Raw genomic sequence first — 27,226 nt, 5'->3', positions numbered from 1 at the left:
TGGCAAAAACCAACACAACATTGTAAAGCAGTTTTCCACCAGTTAAAAAATAAAATGGAAAAAATATTCAAAACAAAATTCGCACACAAAAGAGTCATATAGCAGCGCTATCCACAATCACCAAAAACAGGCAACAACTCAGAGGTCCTACCACCAGTGCAAAGATGAACAAGGGGGGACCCAACAGAATAGTGCGCGGCAAGGGAAGGGACTGCCTAGGGACACAGCGAGCGGGACCCACCTCCAAGGCACACGCTGAAAGAAGGAAGTCTGTTTCAGAAGGTTACATACTGTATGATGTCGCTCACAGGACATCCTCAGAAAAACCCGAAAACTTTAGTGACTGAGAACAGACCAGTGACTGCCAGGGGTTGGGAAGGAGAGGAGATGTAACTATTGGGTTGGCCAAAAAGTTCGTCTGGGTTTTCAATGTTAAGGAAATACCAATCAAATGAATTTTTGGCCAATCTAATTCAAAAGGAGGGTGCAAGGGAGGTTTTTGAGGTGATGGAGCTGTTCTGTGTCATGAGAGTGATGGTGTTACCCAAATCTACTATGCATGTAGTTAAAATTCACAGAACCCTACACCATAAAGGTAGATATTGTATGCGAATTTTTAAAAATATAATATTGATAAAACAAAATTAAACATGTGGATGGATGTGGAGAGCAGGACAGAGTTATTCGGTGTCAACAGGGAAACACTTGCATCAGATCAGGAGCCATTCCAGGTAGAGAAGCTGAGGCTCTTCTCCGAAAAACAAGGAAGCAAATTAACCCCCAAACCTGGAGCATCTGCTTTCAATATATACACTAGCACATCCTTAAAAACAAAAAGCACACCAGAAACAAGTCAAAACAGAGTCAACATCTGTGCAAAAGTCCTACCGGTATGATGTTAATAGTTTTTATATTTGAATTCATTAGAATATTGCTTGGTGAAGCTTGTGTCTCTCTCGCAAGCTATTTAAGAAACTCTGCTGCGTAAAATTAAGAAAGGATGGCTTTGCTGCACGGCACTGTCGGCTCCTCTCCTGACACTCAGCACAATCCATAACCTTGTAGCAACATTAACAGTACTGTATTATTCATCACAATAAGATTATTAGTTGATGGGAAACAAATTACAGAGCTTCACAACCTGCTATACTTCCTGACTGCACACAAGGCAATTTTTCATGAATGGAAATTGCTACCCAGGAAGAGAAACTTCTGTTTGTCTTGAGAAATTTCCCATAAGTAGAAGGGAGTATAAGAAAATTACAGCATAATAAAAGATAGCAAAACTTGTAAAAGTATTTAGAAGGAACCCCTACGGGGACTCACAGCTCAGCTACACGGCTGGGGCTCAACAGAACGTAAGCTTGGAGAAGTGGAGAAAACCATTCATTCCTGCCTTGTCTAAAGTGACAGCACAGTTCTGCACGATACCATGGATATATTGGGAAAACACCTTCAGGAATAGAGGGGATGTTAGCAGTGGATACAGGTCTGGCAGTTCAGGGGGCCACCTACACTGACTTGGCTTGCACTGGTCCCTGGGCCCTGTGCCAGCAATTAGTCAATGCCTTCTCATCTTGTACATTTCACATCCCCCTGATAGCCTTTCTTGACCTCATTCTTCCCCGGCAGGTGGAACGAACTCTTCTTTCATCAGCTCCAGGTAACACATAGAGATGCTACTTTCCTGTGGGCTGTTCCTTACTGTCCTTGTCTCCTAACAGGAGGGACCAAGTCCCAGGTCCAAGGTTTGTGACTTGCTGGGGGATGGGGGTGGGGAGTAGGGGGACAGCAATGACACCTTGCTGGGGAATGGATACATGAAAAGGGATATCAAGGTTGCCAACAGCAACGGCTTAACCTGGTGAAACAGGTGTGAGGTAATTAGCATAGTGTCTGCAGCTCTAGCACCTGTGACCCGCATCGGTCCTGTCCTTCAGAGCCCAGGAGGTCCCCAACTGATGGGGCTGGGCTCCGAGCAGAAAGGAGGGGCAGGTACAGGAAAATGACATTGCCTGCACTCACAGCAGGGACTGCGGCTTACACGGGCTGGTCCCAGGAAGGGACGAGAATTCTAACCAGGGTACCGTAGGCACTGACAAATAACAGGAGGCCCCATTGTGCTAAACACTCTTCTCTGCTCCTCCGTCTCCAGCTCAGTTGCGAGAACAGTTCACATCTTATTTCCCCTTCCCGGGCACACTTTTTCCCCTGTCTCTGCCCCTGTCCCTTAGATGTTTTGATGTTTCCCCCACACACTTATGAGGACACAGCAAAAAATGCCATCTATTGTTTTGATATTTCCCGCCCCTCTTCTCTGCTTTGAGCCTCCAGGAAAAGTCAATCAGAAACCGTCATTCTGCCTACCTGGATGAAACAAGGGCAGGGCTGCCTGTACAACCGTCCGCTGACCGCGGAGTTGAGGACACAGATGCCAGGCCGTGGAAAGTCGGTGCTGCCCGGGCTGGACCCGAGACGCCCACTCACGGAGATCGTCTGCACGAGCAGAGCCTTGCGGGAGGGCAGGGTGGCACAGCAGTCTGGGCAGTCCTGAGTCAGGAAGGCGGGAGCTATCTTTGTCTTTCCTCCCGGGGATCACGCTGCCAGTCTGGTTAATACCCAAAGGCTCTCAACGTTTCTCATTGCTCCAGCCAAACTCCCTTGTCCCAGTTTCTCCCTCTGAAGCAGCCCTTTCTCTGTGTTACATCAGTGACTAGGCTTGTCATCAGCGCTTATTATTCCAGAAGGAAGCAGTCCTTTTCAGGTCCTTGCTTTTTTTTTTTTTTTTTTAGGTCCTTGCTTTTAAAGGTCACGACCAGCGTGGTGTGTCAGTAACTTCACTGGGTTACATTTGGGGAATACAATGAAGCATGGTTTTGAAGCTAGAACCCTTTCAAAGAAAATTGCAGGGGAAAAAACTGTGAATCTTGTCCCCTTCTTCTGGGAGGGGCTCTGGTGGCCTGAGTGACGTGCGTGTGTGTGTGCTCAAGTGGTGTCCAGCTCTTTGCGACACCATGGACTGTAGCCCGCCAGGCTCCTCCGTCCATGGAAGTCTCTAGGCAAGAATACTGGAGTGGGTTGCCATTTCTTTCTCCAGGGGATCTTCCCAACCTAGGGGTTGAACCCAAGTCTTCGTGTTGGCAGGAGGATTCTTTAGCACTGAGCCACCTGAGTGAAGTGAAATTCTGTCCTTGCACTCCACAGTTCACACTCCCTTTCTGCCTTCAGCAAGGAACAAAACTCTAAGGTGATAGGGTACTGGAAATTCAAAACATTTGGGAGTTTAGAGTAGAATCTGATGTGAAAATATGTGTGTGGATTTTACTGTTCAAGAAAACAGACTTTCTCAACCTAAGAAAGTATCCCAGGGGTAAATAAAGTTTTGAGGTAATTAGTCCCAGTTTAGCTTGATTTCTAGGCTTCACATGATTGTTCCAGATCAAGTAGCACCTTCCATAACGTACCTTCTCAGTTGCTTTCAACTTTCATATTTATACTTTTATGTCGTCTCCTTGAGTACTCTGTCACATTCATTTTTCACACTTTATCATAATGCTGATAATAATTATAGTCCTAATAGCTAACTATTTTGAGCCCCCACTTTATGTCAGCTTCTGTGTCAAGAATTTTATTTACTTAACACAGAATGTGAAGTAACGATAAGATATTTACTTAACACAGAATAATGAGATTCTCTAAGTAAGTGACCTTAAGAGAGCGCCCATTATAGAGACCAGGAGACTGAGGCTTAGAGAAAGTAACTGTGTCAGGCTGCATAGCTGGAAAGGAAGAACCAGCCCAGGTCATCTGCCTCTCCACCCCTTGCTCTTCATGCTATCTGGTCCTGGGTCACAAATGTGCCTTTCATCACACATTATTCAAAAATGAGAGGGTCCAATGAGGGAACTTTCCAGATAACCAAAACTGTCTGCAAGTGCTTGGATATATTTTTATGTTAACCGTGTTGTGTAGATATAATAATTTGAAATCGGAAGCTAAATTTGGCTGTATTTTTAAAGGGAGCCTAATGAGCATAATTCAACATTTAATTGATGACTGAAAACCTATTAAGAGCACACATAATTGTACTAGGCAGTCAGCTAGCTCTGTATCTCCTTCTGATTTACTCTGTCTCCTTCTTGGAGGTCAGGCTGTCTGGTGTCAATCTTGGGGTTGCCTCTAGGCCGACTGCTTTGCCCAGGCACCATCGCACACACCTCTCTCTTCCTGCTGTCCATCTTTTAAGTTGGTTTTTTTTTTTTTCCAAATTATTAAAATTTTAAAAAAACCCTGCATGCTAAGAAAGAACAAACAGGACCCCAGATGAAGGCCTAATGAAGCACAGAGCAAAGGCTTTCTTAAAGCTATTGTGGGAACTTAAGAGGGCATTGAAAAAACTTATTTCTCAACTCGGGGTTCTATTCCAGAAAGCCAAAGTTGCCAAAGATCTGTCGAGAACACGCGCTGTGTTCTGAATCGTTACTTAACTCGTTTCTGTACAGGATCTTTTTTTTCCCAGCTGGAATATAAAACTGGAAGGCGGCGATCACTGTATATTTGGAAAATGAACACTTGCCAGCACTGAGGCCAGGGCTGCAGAGATAAGACGCTCCCCTCTGAGAATTTTGAGTTGAGCTCTTTTCAGTACGATGTAGAGGCTGCTCTGGATGAAAAAACAAGGGACACTTGGCTTTGTCTTGGGGTTGGCAAATTATGGCCGATGGACCATTTTCAGTCCTTGAGCTAAGAATATTTTGTACATCCTTGAAGGGTAGTTAAAAAAAAAAAAAAGAATATGTGATAGAAACCATATGTAGCTCACAAAGTGAGGCCTAAAATATTTACTATCTGGACCTTTACAGAAAAAATTTGCTGATTTCTGGCTTAGTGGATGCAAGAAGTCTTCCTGGAGGAGGAGGTACCTGAGCAGTCTCTGAAATTCATCAAGGTCTACTTCAGTCTTGCACACATACATATGGATGTTTATTACAGCTATATTACATTTGGACTTCCCTGGTGGCTCAGACAGTAAAGCGTCTGTCTACAATGTGAGAGTCCTGGGTTCAATCCCTGGGTTGGGAAGATTCCCTGGAGAAGGAAATGGCAACCCACTCCAGTACTCTTGCCTTGAAAATCCCATGGACGGAGGAGCTTGGTGCAGGCTACTATCCACGGGGTCGCAAAGAGCCGGCCATGACTGAGCGACTTCACTTTCATATTACGTTTGTGTGGATGAAGTGATGATGAAACACACAGGCATAATTAGTAGGCTCACTTATGAATACTTTTGACCATAGGCTATGGTTCTGGCTTATTCCTCTGGGCTGATACCTTGAGCAAACACAGACTCTGAATAGACACATTCACGTTAGCGTACTGGAGAGACAACCAAAGGTTAAAAAAAAAAAAACAAACATAAAGAAACAATTGGGTTTCCTTTCTCGGGTTCCACAGTACATTCAATCTATCTGTACAGGACTGAAACATTCAAATATAGAATTACAGCAAGGCACGTGCGCTGTCTCCCCATTCCTTCCCCCACCTGCAATCAACCTCCCTACTTACAACTGTTCACCTAGGCAGCTCAGTAGGGACGATGGAAAATCAGCAAACGCATCTTTTTCTTCTCTGATGTTTTATATCTTGCCTACTATTTGGGCTTCAATGAAACAGAAATGTCACACTGCTATCTTTAGAACGCTCAGAGTTTGAACTAAAAAATACTGTAGCTGATGCCCTAGACAAAAAGTGAAAGCATGCAGATTTCATCTCTGGAACAGCCAAAGGAGACACAGTTTCAAAACAGCTATTAATCTGTGATGGGGAGAAAGGCAGAAAGGCACAGGATCTTTCTTCCAACCACAGTCAAAGCCAAAGTTAAAGAATTCAGCTATTTCTGAAGCAATTAGCAGTATGTATTATTTCCCAGCACTCATGAACAGAATCATTTCGAAAACCAGTGCTCTTGACACGTTTCACTATAAAATCAATTACTTTTAAAAGCAAGAAGCTCATTCTCCGCCCCGGGAACATATGATACACCACCTGCCTGTTCCAAGAGATGCTTCCTTTTTTTTTTTTTTTTTAAAAAAAAAGGGCTTATGGGATTGGGGTGCTCATCCTTCTGGTGTTGTCTGTACATTTATGCAATGAGGAATTTCAAATTCACCCTTTACATTTATGACCATTACATGGCCCTAATCATAAGCATTCTGAGTCTACGCCATTGGGAAACTTTCACCTCTTTTTATGAATTAAATTTTTCCAAATCTGATATGATCTTAATTATCAGAAATGTATTCATGCCCAAGTTCAATCTCTGACATCATAGTAAAGTACAATAGGTCCATTTCAGATGAGAAAAAGCTGATTCAGAAAGATACTGTATGTGTCTGTTTGCATAGCAAGAATCAGGCCTGAACTTATCTTCTTAGATGTTGCATGGATAACATTTTCATTTTCATTTTCATCAAAGGCAAGCAATTTAAAAGTTTTTGTTGCTGTTGACACTCTCTCTCTAGCAGGGGATCTGGGCTGATTACAAATGGCAATGTTTGAAGGGGCAAAATGTGCTATTTTATTTCCAGAGCATTTAAGGTGGAACCAGGGTCAGGATGGAGATGCAATACTTTGGGATCTTTTGTTTTTTTGCAGAAAAGGAAAATAAACTCCTCCTTGCTAAGGCTGGCACTGATAACATTGTAAGTGTTATGGAACTTCATGGTATATGATGCATGTCTCACTCAGTAAGTGTTTTAAATGAATCATTTTTTATCAGAGCAAAAACAGTAACTTTGCCTGGCCATTTTAAATGTCATTTAATGAATTTCCAGTTTGGCTCAATTAGAGGCCCCTTGAAAAGAAATCATGCTTTCTCTCCCCCAAATCTTTCTGTTTTAGGAACAATATACTCACTGTCAAAAACTGGCTAAGCATCCTTAATAAAAATTTTTTTTTAAAAATAGAGGAAAAAAGAAAAGGAAAAAAATTCAGTTAATCCTAAATCAAGTGTCAATAGACTACAGAAATCCAGGATTTTTGGAACAAGCCTGAAGTTCATGCCAAAAAACCAAAATGACAAGAAAAAAATTTTTTTTGACTCTTCATTCATTCTTTATACAGCGTCACTAATATATTTGATCCTACAACAAATTGAACATTTTATGTCTATCCATCCAGACAAAAATTAATTGTTAAAAAATCTGTATTTGTGGGGATGTATCTCAGGTCATGTCAAGCTGGCCCTTTAAATTACCTCTAAAAAAGCCTCCTTTATCTGAGATAGGCCAGACTCAATTGATCTTTTTATGTCTCTGGTCTTCTCTGGAAGAAAGTAAGAATTGCTATTTCCCTAGAGCACAGTGAAGAGATCTGAGCATGCCTCTTCTTTAAGCAATAACCATTAATACGGGTTCCGCTTGTACCAGACATCTGTAATGCTCTGGGCTGTATTTTCTGGCGTGATAACAGTGTTGTCTTGAGAACTGGTGCATGAAGAGGACAGAAGGCAGACAGGCAGAGCTCAACTGCTCACTTGTGCTCCTATCTAAGGGACGACACTCTTATCTTGCAGGAAACCGAGCCCTGAACCATCAAGGAAAGTTTCATAAACTTTCCTCCACCAATTTTGCCAGTCTCTATTCTAGTTTATGGCCCATGGCTGACCTGGATTAGAATCCATTCTCTTGCGTAAGGGCACCCAGCCATTTGGAAGGAGACCACCAAGGAGCATCGCTTAGACTCCTCCCAGGTCCAGACCCCAGCTTCTTTGATAATCCATCCTATTGGGACTCTTTCCTGGAAACCAACTAGCACTTGTGCTTAAGAAGCTCATCAGCCATTAAATGAACATCTGCTTTGTCCCTGGATCCGAGCTTGGTGCTTAGAGCCAAGGGATACCTAAGATTTAGCCCTCATCCTGGAGGAATTTGTAGTAGGAGGAATGGGCAACTTCAAGAGAACTTGAAAAGTGGTAAGAAAGGAGAGGTGGCAGGGTGTTTGGCAGCTGGCTTCTTATTATGATAGAAGAATGCAATCTCATAAGCTTTTACTTAGACTCAGAATTTTCTAGATGAGAGCAAGTTCATGGGCAGCAAGGCAGGCTGTAATATCCCCTCCCAGGCTTTTTTCAAATGCTCTTAGGAAAGTCCAGGGATGACCCTACACTTCTTCACACGTTCTTCCAACACACATCTGGGTGTCTCTTAGGTGTGCTGGGAAGACCTAGACATATTATTCCATCTTCGGTTATCACTGAATAACTAAATGTGCTGCTCTTCCCATTGGATGTAATTTTGAGAACATGAAAGCTCTAGCTATCGGCTTAAAACTCTCTGTCCCATGGCTCTACTCTGGGGCCTAGGATTACACTAGGAACATCGTTTATGGGCCTAGAGCAAACGAATGGCTTCATGACATGTTAGAGCTTCATCTTACCTGATTAATCTAATTATCACTTGGTGTCTTATCAAGCCTCAGGGTCCAGAGACACTGGGAAACAGAACTGGTAAGTTCTGATGTTGGAGTGAGAATGAGATGGGAACCTCAGGCGTTAGGTGGGAGGATTGGGGGGGTGGCGTGTAGAGAAGGTAAGAAAATGCTAGTAGAAGAAATGAGAAAAGGCAATGAGAATTTTTCATATTTGTCTGAAATTCTTACTATGCCTGCTCCCCAAGGAGGAGGAGGAGGGGCAGGAGGAGGAACAGGAGACCAGGAGGAGAGGAAGAAGAAGAAAAAGAGGATGAATAGTAAGATGAAGGGCGTGCAGGAGGAGGAGGTTTAAATGAGATTGATTAATTTTCCTTTCTGCAAAACGGGATAAACTATATCAACCCACCTCTTGGATATCGCCAGACATATTAAGACAATGCTGGTGATGTCCTTGCCCAAAAGAAGGTGGGAGAGACTTAGCCTTCCTAATGTGTACCTTGATAATCACTGGCGTTTGTAACTCAGAGTATCAGCCCTACTATAGCAGACATTTGACTGAAGCAGAATCCACGAGCTTGGGGGTGTTTCAGAGTGGCGTGGGCAGGTGTCAGGAGACAGGCTGCAATGGTGACTCAAGGATGGGTTTGGACAAGCCAAGGCTGGCAACATCATTCCAGCTGATGAATTCCTGACTTCACAGTTATCTAAGCCAGAGCAGCCTTCCTGGGGGATTTCAACAAAGAAACAAAATACCTCCCAAACCTAGGTTCTGATAGTGTATGCATTGCTTGCTTTCTTCAGATGCAAATCATTTATACAAGGAGACATCTTGCCTTCTCTCCCTGTGTGCAGCACACATGAGGAAGCCCTCTGCATGGACTGGAAAAGAAAAAGAATTGATTTATGCACTGAAGGCCCTCAGGGAAGTGACATAAACCCAGCTGGCATCCTTGCATCCGGGAGACTATATTAGTACCAACTGCATTACCTAGAAAACCTGCAAGAGTGCGTGTGGCTATAAAATCACATGTGACTGGCATCTCCCCCCACCTGGCATCATAGATGCATCAAATGCACTGTTTGCTCCATGAAGTTAGTGGATGAATGGTTATGTTCAAGAAAGGAGTTCCTTGTATTCCATGGCAAGTTTGGAGTGATAAGACATTGGGAAGAAGCAGGGAGGGATGTAACGACTTTTGACCTTAGAGTGATGAAGTCAACACCATCGAAGGAGTGAATGTTCAGTCACGAGCATACAAAACAAAAATCAAAATAAAAATGGAGAAATCAAAACAAAACTCAAAATAAATTTCAAACTATTTAAAAGCCCTGTTTTCTTTCTGTCTTTCCCATAAAAAGTGCACACGCACACACACACACACATACAAACACAGCAGGTTACTTACAAGAAGACAAAAATTCAAATCCCAAGCTGTTAATACCAAATGTTGTTGTTTTGTTTTAACGAAAACTTTAAAAAATTTGAGATAATTATAGATGCACACGCGGTGGTGAGTAATGCAGAAATACACCAACTACCCTTTATCCAGTTCCCCCTTATTGTAAATAACATCCTATGAAACAAGAGCAACAGTGAGATTACCAGTGAGATTCTGACACTGCCCAGTCAACATACAGAACATTTCCATCACACTGCTCTTTTATACCCACTTCTTCCCTGTTGGCTCAGACGGTAAAGAATCTGCCTACAATGAGGGAGACCTGAGTTCGATCACTGGGTTGAGAAGATTGCCCTGGAGAAGGCGATCTCTGGCTACCCACTCCAGTGTTCTTGCCTGAAGAATTCCATGACAGAGAAGCCTGGTGAGGCACCGTCTGTAGGGTCTGTCCGAAGAGTTGGACATGATTGAGTAACTTTCACTTTCCTTCACTTCTTCCACTCTCCTTTTTAAAAAGCAAGGTGAACTTCTACCCATATCAAACTTAAGCATGCAATTGGCAAAGTTTTGATAAATAATGCACCCAAGTAATTATCAGCTTTTTCAAGATACAGATTGTTTTCATCATCCTAGAAAGATCCTTTGCGCCCCTTTCCAGGCAGTCCCCAAGCCTTCAGGTCATGCTTATGATTTCGATCACTGTGAATTAGTTTTACATGTTTTGAACATGTATAAAGGGAAGGATCAGTTCAGTTCAGTTTAGTCGCTCAGTCGTGTCTGACTTTTTGCGACCCCATGAATCGCAGCACGCCAGGCCTCCCTGTCCAACACCAACTCCCAAAGGATAAGTCACTGCTATTTTGTATCTGACTCTTTTTTTTGTTTCTGAGATTCATCCATGCTGTTGTGTATCTCAGTAGGTGCTAAATACAACTCCGTTGTGTGATGATATCAGAGTTTGTTTATCTATTAATTTGTGAGTGGACGTTTGTTTTGTTTTCAGTTTATGGTTATTGAGAACCAAAGCTGTTACTACCATTCAGGCAAAAATCTACTTTGGGACATATATTTTTATTTCTTTGGGGTTAACAATTTAGGATTGAGATTACTGGGTAAATGCTTAATTGTATAAGAAGATGCCAAACCATTTCCCAAAGTGATTATACAAGTTTACAACCTGTCACTCCCACCACTATATATGAAGTACTCTAGATTCCTGCTAGTATTGTCAATCTTTTTAACTTTAGCCACTCTGGTAGGTGTGAAATGATACCTTTTATTTCTTTCAACCCAAAGGCATTGCAGATAGAAAGTCTTGAGATACATTTTGAATCCAATGTGTGGATTAGATGCTAAAGTCCCAGCTTTAGCATCTAGCTGACAACATCAGACAAGACTCATCATCTTAAGCTCTACCGATTGCTTCTGCTTCTAACATAGGTGGTCCTCCAACTTCACCATGACAAATAGTCCTGGGAATAAGTTTCATATGATCCTGACTTTTGCATTTGGTAGAGTTCCTTTCAGGTTCTGGTTTATCCACACTTTGGTTACCTTGTGTTGAAGGAAGTGTTCACTTGTGTTCCAAACTCTAAATATTTTGCCACTTTTATGCTATTGCTAGGGGAGACAAAAATTGGCTGACAGGTCAGACCAGCCAGTTTGCTGTTCTTGCCTACTCTGTAAGCTCCTGTCGAGAGAAATATTTGGCCCATCAATGGACATCCCATTGACTTGCCTGCATGGTTCCTGGCAAGTGCCCACAGACAGAAACGGATCAGAGCTGGTTCCCATGATACCAACACAGGAGTCGGCAAGAGCACCTTGCCTGTCATCTATGTTTGGCTAACTGGGCCCCAGAGCTAAGACATTCACTTGATTCTGCTCATCTGTTAAAAAAAAAAAAAAAGTATCAAGAGAAATGTGTGACTAAAGTCTGGATGTAGAGAGATGCTATGATCATATCTGTGGGCTGATATGAAGCATCCTTTTCCTATCTAGGATGCATTCGAGAGGTGAGAAAACAAAAGTAGGGAGACCCAGGACTTGGACACTGTCAATACACACAGTTGGTCATAAGTACAAACACAGGGGTATTTTCCCACGGCAGGCATGATAGTAAGGCGTAAGAGAGACCTGTCTGTATATTTCACTCTGCTGTCTTTCTGTTTGAGAGTCATACATCATGTCTATAGTGTTGCACATACTCCCTAGGAAACTCTGTTAGAAAACTGATCACCATGAGAGAGAGAGCAAGTGAGCTGTGGGTGAGGCTGCCTGGTATAGTGGGATATACTGGTCTACCATCTGAGTGGAAACTCTCAAGTTCCACAATTACAAGCCACAGGTGGGATCCATGCAGGAAATTATGGAACATATCCAGGACCCTGATCTCCTCATGAGTAAAGCAGAAGTTATAGCAGTTATTCCATAGGCTACTAGGAGAAATGGGGCTTCCCTGTCGGCTCAGTTGGTACAGAAGCCGCCTGCCAGTGCAGGAGATGTGGGTTCCATCCCTGGGTCAGGAAGAAACCCAGGAGAAGGAAATGGCAACCCACTCCAGTATTCTTGCCTGGAAAATCCCATAGGCAGAGGAGCCTGGCAAGCTACAGTCCATGGGATCGCAGTCAGACATCACACACTCACACACACACATGTGCGCGTGCTAAAACCTGTGAAAGTCATCTAATACACAACCTGAAACAGTACTAGGACTCAAACGTGGACTGAATCTGATGACATCCTCCATGGGGACATAATTCTGGTTTGAAGTCACTCAAGCTGTCTTTCTAACTCGCTGGCAGAGGTTCTGAAATTCTATAGATAATTCAAACTATTTATGCTTCAATTACTCCTGTTTCTACTCAGATGCACGCAGGGCTGTTGGAATAAAAGTGGCTGGGAGACCAGGTGGTGTTCTCACATCATGAATTAGGCCTAAAAACATTCCACACCCTCTTCACATAACTCTGGTTAGAGAATAAGAGATGAGTGTTGGGGAAAATTCATCTACAATGTCTTAAACCCAACAGCACATTTTAATGCCCAGCTTTTTTGACCTGTGAGCCATTCTCTTGTCTCCATATTCTTTCTTTGTTCCAGGGCTATATCAAGAATAGAAATTATGGTTTAAAGGAGGCAATAAGCAAAGTGTTAACTGATCTAAAAGTGGTCTAAGCCAAGGGAGCACGTCCTTCTGCTTGGGTAAGGTGATGGACGAGACTGCAGAGCTGAACTGGCTTTCACTGAAAGCTGGGTTGAGTTCATTGGATAGCTGAGATGCAAAGAATGTTCCCGGTGGTGGAAAATATGCAATCGGTGAGAGTGGCTGGGACGGTGAATGCAGGTAAGGGGAAAGGGAAATGAGATCAGATAGGCAGGCCAGGTAGAATGTGAGGAGTTTCCGTGAACTTGTCACTTCCTTGAGGGCAAAATATGTATTCCAGCTGCCTTGGTGTTTCAGCAACTGACATAGAGCCAGGCAGAGAAAACGTGCTTGGATTGGGTTTTACAAAAACAGTGGTGATCGACTAGCGATATGGCAGATAGGCTGGAGTCAGGGATGTTATGGAGAGAATTTCTCCCTACCCAGCTATAGGCAGTGAATTGAGACAGCAGCGTGAACTTCAAGAGCCAAGGAAACAGGAAAGAGATATTAAAGAAAGAAAATGACAGAAATGGTCAACTGGATATGGGTCATCAGGGAAAAGGAAAAATCATGGACTGCAGGCTTTTAACTGGGGAACTCAGAGAAGAACATATTTTCATAGAACCTAAAAGACCATTTGCTGGTCTTCCTTTTCTCCTTCCCTATAAAGATGGTTCTCATTTCAGAACTTAATTTCCTGCTCAATATTCCAGGTTCTACCTCCACACAGCTTCCCCTGTCCACTAGCAATTCTACCTAATGGGACCATCTTGCAGTTGTTTTGAAGCCACACAGAGATGGGTGTCCACCTTGGCAATGCTCCTCACAAGCTTGCAGACTGGGGGAAAGTTCTTTAATTCTCTTAGGCTTTATTTCCTTTGTAAATAGGAAATATTTACTCATAGCAAATATTTATTCACTGTCTACTCATAGGGGTGTCTTCATGAAGATTATCTTGGGTCAAGAATAAAACACCCTCTGCATGGTGCCTTGTTCATAGTAAGGGTTCAATAAACATGAGCTACCATTTTTACTGTTTTGCTGCTCTGATTTATCATCATCATCATCATCTGGGTCATGTCTCACGGTCATTCAGGACACTTTCTGAGATACATTAAGGGCTCCCCACCTCCTTTCATGCTTTATGTCTGTCAGCATGATTTGCCTTGAACCTACACTTCTCAAACAGCGATACATCTATCAGTCACCTGGGGATCTAATTCAAGGTCCAGAATCTAATTCAGTGAGTCTGGGATGGGGGGCCTCAGAGGCTATATTTCTCACAATCTCCCAGAGATTGCAAACGTGCTGACCTGTGGACCACCCTTTAGGCCATAAGGATCTAGACTCAAGATAATTCTGGAGAGGAGGACGAAATGCAGATTGTAACCCCTCTAGGCCTTCTAGTGCGTATCGTTCATGGTGACCAGGAAACATTTCTGCTTAGAATCGACAGCGTCACTGTAACTATACCCTTTGTTTTCCCCACCTATGTACTTAAGTAACTCCTGTGAATGGCACCAACTGAAGATCACCCAGTCTTTTGGAACTGAAGTGGGCGTCAAAAAATAAATTCTTTTTATTCCATCTACAGCGAGTGAAATCCTTGCACACCCAAACGTAATAAATACATTTTTCAATGTCTCTTCCTTAATTTATCACATGATTTCTCTCTTTGCGTACCATGGCTTATCATCAGGACACCACCAATCGGATAAGATGAAGATGCTGCCAGTAATTTTTAATATTATGGTAAAATCATATATTTTCCTAGATGGTTGGTTTGATACAAGGCCTAGCTCTCGGTCCATAAATCTTTGGGTGCTTGAGATCTGTGGTAATTTCATATTTAATCTATAGCCTATCAATACATCATCAGGACCTGAGAAATGATTATGAGGAACTTGGAAGATAAGCATGGGTAATAGTGTATAATAACACAATCTCAAATATAGTTATAGACAGAGGACCCTGAAACGGGCAAAATAAGTCAGATGGGTTTTCTTCCCCCTTATATTGTTGATGATTTTTACCTAACTCCTAACTTGCATGCTGGGTTCTTTTGGGGGTGTTTTCTTAGGCCTTCTGGATGCTACCATGTCATGAATGATGCTAAATGCAAAGAAAACTGTCTCTTTTCTGAGAATTTTATTTAGTAAAGATCTGTATGTAAATATCAACATCTCCTTCAATTATTTACCCCCTTGAACCTGCTAAGGGCTGGGTGGGAGAATATATGTGGCCCAGAGGCTGTGACTTGTTTTATTCATGTGACTCTACCCCCAGCACCAAGAATAATACTTGACCCGTATCTTCTTTGGGTGATTGAATTTTGATGCTTACTCTTCCTCCGTTTGTTGGAGGCCACCAGCAGAGTCACTTGTAAAACACAGCATTCCTGCTTCTCCTTTAGTCCAAGTGTCAAGCTCGATTGTCCATGTCCTCTGGCCAGCTCCTTCCCTGACTGATGGGCCTATCTGAGGACAACCCTGGGTGCCCCGGAACACAGACACCTGATGTTATGACCCTTATTTCCTCTCTGTTGCAAATGGAGAACGTGCTCCCACCTTTACAACTAGGCAGTCAGCTGGGATCAGGCTACTCACACAGCACAGCATTCCTTCATATTTGCCTCATCTCGTCTGAAAATAAGAGTGCCTTGATTTATTCCATCTCGAGTCACCGTGATCTTGTGGGAATTCAGGAAACGCAAATAAACTCGAACTAGAAATGGTTGCGATCCCATCTGCCTCTGAGAGTCTTTGCTGGATCTATCGCCAGGGCACTCTGATGTTCACGCCAACATGTTCAGTTTACTGCTCATAAATTCTTCACGGCTTGCTATTCTTTTTGTAAGGGGATTGCAAGAGTGAGACAGAGAAACAGAGCTTCTTTCCAAACAAAACACATCCCCCTAAGTTTCAGACCAAGGCCGCTCTCGAAAAGCATCTTTCTCTGAAGCCAAGGGATCGCCGCCTACCTCCCCTCCACACCCACCACCCCCAGCCCCCTGCCCCACCGCTCTGGGAATCCAAGGAAATCTAAGCTCTCCTCCCACACTTAGAATAAAAGCCAAGGAATAATGTGTCCTTAAACTATAATTTGCTTGCATTCACCAGCTTCCTATCCACCCCCACAATGGTCCTCTATGTAAATCAGATTTATTTATTCATAGGCACTAGCATTCCATTACTTTCATCAAAACCAGTCAAGCTGCATTCAGCGGTTTCTGCATTCTTATAAACTAACTGGAAAAGCAATTAACATTCGCCAGCCCTTTAGATAGTGGGGAGAAGGGGCAGGACCCCACCACCCTCTTGATAACACCACCTCTGTAGGCGGATGGCGGTGCCAAATGACTGCTCCTCTGTGTCGAGGGAGATAAGAGAAGTGACACAGATTAAAACAAATTGTTGATCCATACCAGGGAGAAGCTAGGGAAACAATAGAAGTAAAAGCATAAATGTCAATTTGCGATGATAAAGGATACAATCTAAATGTAATATGAGAGGCCCCCAGACAAAAGCAAGAAATAGAGATTGCACATTAGTGAAGTATCAGAGTACTGGAGCGTTCGAACACACATGCGCGCGCGCCGAGTCAGATGCTTCCAGCATATGAAAACACAAGCAACACATTGTTGATTGCTCAGCAAACCCAATTATGAATTAACCCGCTCTTGCAGAAATTCTCCCAAATTATGCTCATTTCAAGCTGCTCTGAAGAACATTTTGTCCCTGTAGTAACTTTGCTTCCCATATTGGCTTCATTCTTCGGCTCCTTTTTCTCCTAAGTGCCTACCGGCTACACACACACACATACACAACCATTCTGGTTGTCAGCCTAACAAGAGGTTCTGGCCAAGTGCTCACCAGGCTCTCTGAGAGAAAGATTAAGACTGAGGGCAATGCGCAAGGTCACCATCTCAGCTTCCAAAACACTGCCACCCGCTCCCGCCTCCCTCTCTAGCAGCATGCTGGAGAAGTCGAGATCTGAAAATTCATTCCTAATTACTCTAGCGTCATTTTGAGTCTTGCCTTTATGGTGACAGAAATCAAACCTTGGGCTCAGCTGTGGCTCCGTCTAATATAATCGCTGTGGCTTGCTAATGCAGGCAGAGCTGATGGGGAGGTATGCAGGTGGTGACGTGTCCCCGAGCCTCCCAGACTAGGGCAGCATCTCATGCCTTATGGACCTTCAAGTGTCAGGATGGTTATTAATTACCCCTGCGGTCAGTGTGACGCAGTGGGGTTCGGGGACAAGAGCCCATTCTGGAAACGTTCTGTGTTTGTTCAACATCCATCTCACTGCCCCTCTGTGAGGATGAGTGGTAACTATTTTTGTTCACTCAACATAACTTTTATGCTTTAATAGAAAAAGAGAAATACAAGCAAATCCTTCATGTCACAGATGCAGTGCCATGAATGCATATGGAAACCAGCATTTTGAAAGGCAAGCTACGTATTGTTTCACTATTACTTAACCTTCACTGAATGCTAACTTTGTGCTAAGTGCTATACTAAATGTCAGGTATTAGTAAACAGTAGCTGTTGTTATTGTTGCCCTCTGTAGGAAATAATAATGTTAATCGAAGTAGTTACAAGAATAATATTGGGGTGGTTTACAAAAAGCTTGAAGGTTCCCTTATACACACTTTCCTGAACATACTGAAAATACTGCTCATTGTTAAAGTTAACTCAATCTAATCAATGCACATGGAGTTTCCATAAAGTGCAAAGCAGTGTGCTAGGCATAGGGAGACAGACAAGACTGAGACCCTCTGGTTGTCAGAGAAGGCTTCTCTTGGTGTCTGCCACCCTGTGGGGCTATGAACTCTGTGGGGCACAGACTCTGTCAGGCGCTGGCTAAAGCATTTTGCATGGACTTTTATCATTTATGTTGTTGCTGTTCAGTCACTAAGTCATGTCTGACTCTTTGTGACCCCATGGACTGCAGCACACCAGGCTTCCCTGTCCTTCACTATCTCCCAGATTTTGCTCAAACTCATGTCCATTGAGTCAGTGATACCATCCAACCATCTCGTCCTCTGTCACCCCTTTCTCTTCCTGCCTTCAATCTTTCCCAGCATCAGGGTCTTTTCCAATGGGTTGGCTCTTTGCACTGCATGGCCAAAGTACTGGACCTTCAGCATCAGTCCTTCCACTGAGTATTCAGAGTTGATCATCCCTAATTTCCCATTTTAAGGGTGAGAAATCTGAGATTCAGACAGTGATGTGAATCTCTCAAGGTCACCAGTAGGCAGGTGGCAGGCTTGGCCATCTCCTCTCACCACTCTGCCTGTTAGTAAACATTGTTCATCCTACCCCCGATCTAAGGTGGAAACAAAGCCCTTCAGCTTGGTAACTATTATAAAAAAAGATTCCCTGCCTAGGGACACCCTGAGACTCCCAATTCACAAAGGAATATAGGCTCCGTTTCTCCTGGATTTACAGCATTGTCTCCCCATAAGTCCTGGAGATGGCAAACCTTCATCAGAGGATGAAGTATATTCATCAAGCTGTCTTTCTAGCTTTGCTTGGCTTCTGGGGAGAAAACTTCTCATGGGCTAGAAATGGGGTTTACGAATCACCCTGGATTCCATAGGCAGCTGGTCCTGTGAGCAGGCTTTTTCCTCTTCCTCAGTTTCCACATCATAATTTAGGAGTGAGAGGAGGGGAGGCGGACGAAAACGAAGCCCCTTTGAGAGCTCCTCCTTTCACAGAACTGTCAGGGGCCTCTGATGCACCAGGCGGCAAAGACGGGCCTTCCTCAGTTTGAATGGCACTGACGTCCCCCCTTGGGAAGAGCATTTCCTCCCGACCGCCTTCCATTCTCTCCAGGCACACCTCTGCATCAGGACCCCAAGTGAAAAACCCAGGGCAGCTCCTTGTTTAAGTAACAACAATGACAACAAAAAAAAGGCAAGGCTGGCAGTGCTGAAAGCAGAGCTGATGCCTCGCTTCTCTGTGGATGGCGGAGCCCAGGCTGGCGGCTTCTCTCACCACGAGGAGGAGCTGAGCTGCCCAGGCAAGGGCAATGGACCACTGAGAATGAGTGAGGCCTCCCGCAGACTTTCTTTTTTCCTTTTTTTTTTTTTGTTCCGGGCCTCTCTCCCTCTCAGGAAGAGCCCGGCTCTGCTCACCGGCATCTCAGCCTTTCAAGGTGAACCTCCAGTCCTGGAGATGTGGTTCCCGGCAAGGGCTAAGGCAAGGTGGTGGTGGGGGAGTCCAGATCAAAGCTGGCTTTGAAATGAGTCTAATTTTTGGAATGTTGCTAAGAGTGTAACACACAGTTCAGCAGGAAATTGGCTCTGGAAACAGCTTTGTAGTTGCTCCCCGGGACTGATGATTTCCCTGACCTGGTGGCAAAGGTGTGGAGCCGAACAGCGGGGGAGACGAAGATTGCTGACTCTCGCCGATCTGATTTAAATTTTTCACCAACGGGGTCCTCTGGCTCTGCCTCGCTGCACAAAAATACAGTACGATCAGGTTGGAAACAAACCCCCGGGAGAAGCCGGGGCTCATGCAAAGGATTTTTGAGCAGCTTCCAAGACTGGACATAAAGGAAAGGAAGAGTATTTTGCTTCCTGTGATGGATTGGGGGTGGGGGGAAGCACGGAGTCACAAAAAATAGCAGCTGTTTCTTATGCATCAGACTTTCTAAGTGACCTCCATCACCTGAGAATCCATGAAAAGGGCACACAGCTAGTGTCCTTACATGTTATTAGCTTCTTTAATCCTCGTCACAAACCTATGAATTAGGTACTTGAAAAACAGAGAGGATAAAAAAAGAGGGGTTATATGTATACATATCACTGATTCACTGTGCTGTACAATGGAAACTAACACAGTATTGTAAAGCAACTGTACTCCAATAAAAATTAATTTAAACCAAATACAGATAAGGAATGAGTCCAGGTTACTTCTCCAAGGTCAGGTAGACAGAGTGGCAGCATAGATCAAATACATCTTTCAGAATCTGAACCTACATTCCTTTCATATCTAGAGTGGGACTTGTATCTTGGACCAGAATAGTTAACAGTGACATTTGTTTTGATATAATTAATGTTTTGATACAATTAATGCCCTCCAAACTAAGGAGATATCATCTTTTCATAAAATAAGATCCTGATTATGTTTTCCTACAGGAAAAGAAATAGAGGACAGCCCGTCTTTGTTATTGGTACATGGGTTTGTTTTTCTTCTCTGAGATGCCCTGAGAGCTGACCATGTTCTGGTCTGGTTTAGGCATTTAATTTCTGGTTTAGGTAGTGTTGGTGTTAAAAGGGGAGGGAATGGACAGTGGGGACTAGATGGCTAATTGTGGAATCGATACAGGGGAAAAAAAGATGTTGCTGGAAAAGTGAGACCCAGTCACACACTTGTAATATCAGAGGAGTAACAGAGGCTGATGCCAGCAGAAGGGAGCTGGTGGTTAGAGGGGGTGTGGAGGAGAAAAGAACTTCAATATGGAGCAAACTTCCCCGAACAGGAGGGAAAAAAACACTTCCAAGAACAGATTCAGACACCTTAAATGAAAGCTCACTTGGGATGAGATTTGACCATATGTTGTCAGGGATTTAATTTCTTCCTTTTTCTCCTCTCTCTGACTCCTTTCTCTACTGCTGGGGACTGAAATCCCTTTCGACAGCACAGGCTAGCTGTCCTTCATGGGTCACGTAAGGGCTCTCTCTTCTCACATTAATGGTCATTCAGAAGGTAGCACCATGAAGCTGGAGCTAAACCTAAGCTTCTCCTTCTTTCTCACTCTGAGCTGTGGCCTCCTCATCTCAATTTGGAACGAGGGTGACTTGAAGAGGGGTGGCAGGTAGAATGCTGACCCTTAAAAGTATCTATATCCTCACCCCCAGAACCTATAAAAATGTTAGGATACATGGTGGTAGGGGTTGAATTGTGTGTCCCCTGCTAAACAGGTTGAAGTCCTAAACCTCCAACCTCAGATGTGACTTGAAAACTAGTTAAGGTGAGGTCATGTTGGAGCAGGGTGGGCTCCTAATCCAATATGACTCATGTCCTTGTAAGAAAACAGACACACAGGCAATACTCCACATGACAATGATGTCAGAGATTGGAGTGACACGGCTACAAGACTGTCAGCAGACCATGAGCATCTTGCAAGAGGGAAGGAAGGATTTCTCTAGAGGTTTCAGAGAGAGCACGGTCCCAACAACATTTTGATTTTGGACTTCTAGGCTCCAGAACTACAAGACAATATTGTTGTTTTAAGCCCCCCAGTTTGTGGTCCTTTGTTATAGCAGCCCAAAGAAGCTAACACAGCAAATGAACTAATGTGGAATGAAGGCTGCAGATGAAATGAAGTCTGTTAATCAGGTGTCCCTGAGATGGAGAGATTATCCTATAGTATCTAAGTGGACTTAGTGTGATCAACAGGGTCCTTTTAACTAGAAGAGGGTGGCGAAGAGAGAGAATCAGTGAGATGGCAAAATCAGGAAGAATAGGTCTGACACTGCTGATTTTGAAGACGGAGAAAGGGGGTCCATGAGTCAAGGAATTCTGACAGAGCCTCTGGAAGCTGGAAAAGGCAAAGAAACACAGGCTCCCTGGAGCCCCCAGAAGGAAATCAGTCCCAGCGACATTTTGATTTTAGCCTAAGTCAGGGCATTTCCAGTGTCTGACCTGTAGAACTGTAAGATGATACTTGTGTTGTATTTAGCCACTGAACTGTGGTGACTTTCCTCTGCTGAGAGACATTTAGGTTACCTCCATGTCTTGGCTATTGTAAATGGTGCTCCCATGAACACTGGGGCCCATGCATATTTTCAAATGATGGTTTTCTCAGATATATACCCAGGAGTAGGATTGCAGGATCATATGGTAGCTCTATTTCTAGTTTTTTTTTTTTTTTTTTTTTACAGTACGTCTAAACTGTTCTCCATAGTGGCTGTACCAATTTACATGATATCGCTTATAAATGGAATTGAAAAAACATGGTACAAATGAACTTATTCACAAAACAGAAGTAGAGTCACAGATGTAGAAAACAAACTATGGTTACCAGAGGGAATTGGGAGGGGGAGGGATAAATGGAGAGGTTGGGACTGACATATACACACTGCTATATATAAAATAGGTAACTAATAAGAACCTACTGCATAGCACAGGGAACTCTACTCAGTACTCCACAATGAGTATGTATGGGGGGAAAATCTAAAAAAGAGTGGATATATGTATGTATATAACTGATTCACTTTGCTGTAAAGTAGAAGCTAACACAACATTGTAAGTCAACTAGACTCCAATAGAATTTTTAAAAACTATGGTGACTTATTATATCGGCCATGAAGAACTTATACAGGGGTAACCCCGAACCCATGCGAGTAAAACTCAGAGTCAGGCATGCCCCACTCACGCAAAGTACAATATAAGAGGAAATGGGAATACTCAGTCTTGGTTGAGCTTCTGTTTTCTCCCCTTCCTACCTTTCTGGCCCTTCAATTCTAGACACATAGTCTCTGTTATGTACATGTAACAATGAGAGTAGGGGGCCTCCCAGGTGGCACTAATGGTAAAGAACCTGCCTGTCAATGCAGGAGATATAAGAGGCGTGGGTTTGTTCCCGGATCGGGAAGATCCCTTCAAGAAGGAAATGGCTACTGACTCCAGTATTCTTGCCTGAAGAATCCTATGGACGGAGGAGCCTGGCAGGTTACAGTCCATGGGGTCGCAAAAATTCAGCCAAGACTAAAGCGACTTAGCATGCAAAGCACAATAATAACAATAACCGCTAACATCGTCGGTATCCCGATGTATCGAGATGCAGGCACCATTCTCGGCACTTAATGTACATGATCTCTTTTAACTCTTGCAAAAACCTTTGCAGAGCTAGGCTCTGCTCTCACTTCCTTTTTACTGATGAGGAAACACACAATCAAGAAATAACTTGAGCAGAGTTACATGGCTGGTAGGTGGTGGAGCCGTGACTGCAGTGGACAGAAGCGGTAGGGGGGCGGGATTCAGAAGTTGCCAGAGTGATGGGGCCTCCCAGAGATGGAGCAGCAGCAGAAGGTATAACCTCTCTCCCTCTTCTGCCTGTCATTATGCCCACAGAGGGTATGCATACTGCAAACTACTATCTATCTCACTTTGAGACTTCTATTGTTTTAAGTTTTCCACCACAATCTAGCAACAGATTCATGCTGAAGATATTCAAATCTTGAAGTTGGTCTTAATTCCAAGTTGGCAGGAAGGGTATCGAAAAATGGGAACATGCTGCTTTCTCCCCCCGGCCCCCACCATTTCAACTGCTGTGCCAATATTCTGTCGAGAAAAGGATAAAAAGAGCGTCTGCATAAATAAATATGCTTTGTAACACCACTGAAACTTATTCTTTCTGCGTGATATGAAAATATGATGGGTGATAGTATGTGAAACTTGATGTTTCCACTGCTTTATCAAAGTTTATAAACCCACTGATCTTTGGCATGGAGTTAAGATGCTGAAATCCCAGGCAAAGAAGATGGATTCAGCCTTCAGAACTTAGCTGAGGGTCCAGGTGGTACAAGGAAAAGAGGCAGGAGGATGCAGCGCTCCACTAGCCAGCCAGTTAGCCTTTGGGCTTTGGCGAGCGCCCCCCAAGATTCTCAGTATCACCTTGGGCTACTCTGTTGTGCTAAGGTTACCACAGAGCTTTGCCGGAATGAAAGGATGCTAAGGAATGATCGCCTCCAGGTTTTCTAAGGGATAGTCCTTCATCCATCTCTTCATGCCTGCCTGAATCTTCCCTGCTGTGTGACTGGTCCCATTCCACCTGGGAATGCCCTCTCCTTTTCCTGCCTTTGCCCAAGGTATTCCAGCAGCTGGCACAAGGAATAATGATGAACACAAAGTGTACACTGAGTAAATCACCTCCATTCTCTATTTGCTCTTGAGAAGAGGAAAAGGCACTCTGGATTTCTTTTTTCAAAATCACAGTGGTCTCAAATCACCTTAGGCCCTTTCTTTCCTTTGCTTCACATCGTCACACCTAAGTGACCTCTAATTGTTCCCTAGATACCTCTGAAATCATTCTGCAATGTTTCATATGCCCAGGAGATACCAAGGCCTCCGCACACGGAGATAGCAGACTTGTGCCCACCCTTAGGGAGCTCGCTGTCTGCAAAAGGGATGTATGAAATCACATGAATCCACTCACTCCCTCTTCCTGCTCCCTTCATTAATTCAGTCAGTGAGTGCATACTGAGCACCTACTTTGTGCCAGAACTGTGCTAGTTGCTAAGAATTCAACAACGAACTAGAGAGGCAGGGTCACTGGCCCCTGAGAAGTTCATTTAAGAGAAACTTCAAATGAAACATTCATAAGTTATAACCTACCACCCCTGGTTGTTTATCTTTCTGTAGTCTGATACAGCCCTGGAGCGCAAGGACACTGCCTGGTACAAAGAAAACATCCATAAATATTCACTGCATGAATGAGTGTTGGAGTTGATGCCCACTGCCTTCTGGAGCCCTTCATGGGTACTCCTGGGAGCTATCATGGCTACCTGAGCTGCAGTTTCGATGCCGAACACAGAATAGGGGCTGGATTGAAATCTGTTGATCACAGTTGGGTTCCTCACCTCGCTGCCCACAATACAGTATGCATGGCCATTCCTGTGCAATACCTCCATTCTAGAGGAACAATAAAACTGCAGGCAATTCCCTCCATCTTAAGTCAAACAAGACATGACTGTCTCTTATCACAAAAGGAAATACAAAATCACTCTGAATTCTAGAGATGGCTGCAGTTGGAAAAAATTCAAATCTTCTAATAAGAAGTTTACATTTTGTGCTCTTAATAACAGGTTTTGGATGCCTAAACATGCTTTTTTTCCTAGGGTTTGTTTAACCAAAAAATATGTATTCATAAATTGCATAGTCCTCAATTTAGCAGAGATCCAAAGAGAATCTGAGAGTAATGATAGGTTCTCACTCTGAGGAATTTAACTGTGCTGCCATGGATTTACTTATTTTAATGTAACTCAGGATAAATTATTTCTCTATAAATATAACTCCTTCAAAATTCAGAGTATTTCATTCTGTGGAAGGACACAATTTAGTATCAGTATTCAAGACCAAGGATGCTAAGCATTCAGAACTATCTGCTCATAGAAGAGAGATTTAATAATAGTGAAATTGTAACATAAGGGTTGGCTCTTCCTTGTTTTTGGAGGAAATGAATGTAAACTGAGCTATGAGTTAGTGGATTTCAAAGATAGCTCTTTTTGTGCAAGAACAGTTTAAATCTTGGAGAAAAGCAAAAATGTTAGATGTTTCTCTCCCAAACAGAACAGAACCTACTTTGCATGCCTTTATTCTTGTATTTGTATTGGAGAAAAGGAGACTATTACATACACATTTTGAAGAGAGAATTTATAATAGGTTTTGGCATCCTGGATACCCCCAGAGAATCACATCTATGAGACTGCTACTTTATGTGATTATTGCCCTGAATGGCAAGTGCATTTCATCATGCATGCCAATCTGATTGATTAGTACTGGCTGCTTAGAGGACTGTTGAGAAGCATTGGCAGGCTGCATTTGTTCCCAGCAGGAAAGAACACTGTGATCGATTAGTAATGTCTGCCCTGGGTGCAAGCATGAAGAGTAGATATAATTCCAAAACCAGAAAAGAAAATTTTCATTGTGTTAGTATTGCAGAAAGATAAATTAAGCTACACACCCCAGTGGGCCACATGGTTATAAAAGTCAAAAAATGAATCCTGTGAGAGTCCCAGAAGATACATCCCTGGTCAATAATTGTGTAATACGGAGCCCAATCTGCCCTTCAATATTAAAAAATCCTAGCTATTGACACAAAGTGTTACATTTTGTACAAATGTCGTCTGTGCTAGAAAAAAGCCTTATAATTGTACAGTCGGGTGTGGACTCCAGAAGGCTTAATTTTCCTTAACCAAATGATTTCCATAGTCTGTCCTTTCCCTGCTCATAAGTGCTATCATAAATTTATTTTTTTTAATAAAATAAAACTAGTTATAAAATTTTATGTCTAGTTTGCATGATAAAGTCTAGCCATTTGGGTGATAATACAATACACTCAGCTTTGTATTCAAACCCCTGCTATTTATATTTTTTAACTGAAAAATTAATTTTTTAAACTTTGCAAATGTAGGTTTGATAACTGATTGCCGAATGCAGGGTTACCCTTAAGGCTCTAAGAGAACTTTTCACCTAAAAATTACTGACAAATAAGAGTCAACAATCATACGATTATAAGTGAAGGGCTACAGGTGAGTACTGACAAAGTAGATCTCTTTAAGAAAAATCTTTTATTATCGAAAAGAAATTTTAAGAATTTTCTGGTGACAATGCAACAACATTTTTGACAATCCTTCATTCCCTAAAGAAGGCAGATTAAACACAAGAGATTACACTATGTCACAGGACAAAGGGAATGTAGATAATATTTTTGAAGTAGGGCAATAATCAGATAACTCTTTAAAAAGTCCAGCTGTAAACCCTGACACAGGATAGAGTAAACAAAACTTCCATGTGGCATCCAAAATGTAAAAAATTATACTATGAATCTTTAGTTCATTTTCTCTTTTCCCTTTAGAAACAGAAATTCTCTCCCTTGGAAGAGAATAAAACCGGTTCAACTTTTGCTTTAAAAAAAAGAAAATGAAAATATAAAACTCAGCAGAAATGTCACACTGAGGAATCATAATAAGCATTAAACATTATTTAAGTCGTGCATAACCACTAAAATATACGACCCCTTTCCATAAATTGAAAGGCACTGTATTCAGCAGATTACGGGCCTCAGGTGCTGAACTAAGGAAAGCTCCCAAGATCCCCATGCCCTGGAGACCTGAAGATTAACTCTGATCCATGGTACCTTTCTCTCCAAGCAAGCAACACACTTTGCCTGGAGAACTGCAAAAGCTGGCCTTTCTTCTCTCTCTCTTTTGTCAGGGGATATTTGTGAGAACCTATATGCTGAGGACTGTGTTGGGGAGAGAAGGAGAGAGGGAGGGAAAGAGGAAGGGGGGAAAGAGGGAAGAGGAAAGAGAAAAATAGAGAAAAGTTTGAGTACAAGCTCTCTTATTTAAGGATTTCTGGCTAGCTGCGGCCTGCCAATAGTCTCCAGATAACTGTTAGGCCCACCTGTTGCTAATAACATGTGTGGTTCTAACAATAGAAAGCCTGGAACAGAGTGATTCTGAGAACAACCAAGTAATCAGGCAATCAGAGGAAACGTGTTAGTCAAA

General features: G+C 43.0%; 1 protein-coding gene across 9 annotated transcripts in view; it reads right to left on the bottom strand.

Annotated features, from left to right (window-relative positions):
- Window positions 1–27,226, bottom strand: part of TENM2 (teneurin transmembrane protein 2) — a 1,060,439-nt gene that overhangs the window by 360,358 nt on the left and 672,855 nt on the right. The window contains exon 3 of one of the 9 annotated variants that reach the window (XM_068980695.1): window positions 24,333–24,346. The exons of the other annotated variants lie outside the window; for them this stretch is intronic. Coding sequence (XP_068836796.1) covers window positions 24,333–24,346 — 14 coding nt within the window. The remainder of the gene's footprint in view (window positions 1–24,332; window positions 24,347–27,226) is intronic. 9 annotated transcript variants of the gene reach the window in all.

This window comes from Capricornis sumatraensis, chromosome 9, assembly GCF_032405125.1.
Source record: "Capricornis sumatraensis isolate serow.1 chromosome 9, serow.2, whole genome shotgun sequence".
Lineage (NCBI taxonomy): Eukaryota > Metazoa > Chordata > Mammalia > Artiodactyla > Bovidae > Capricornis > Capricornis sumatraensis.
This window is presented reverse-complemented; position numbering and strand designations above follow the sequence as displayed.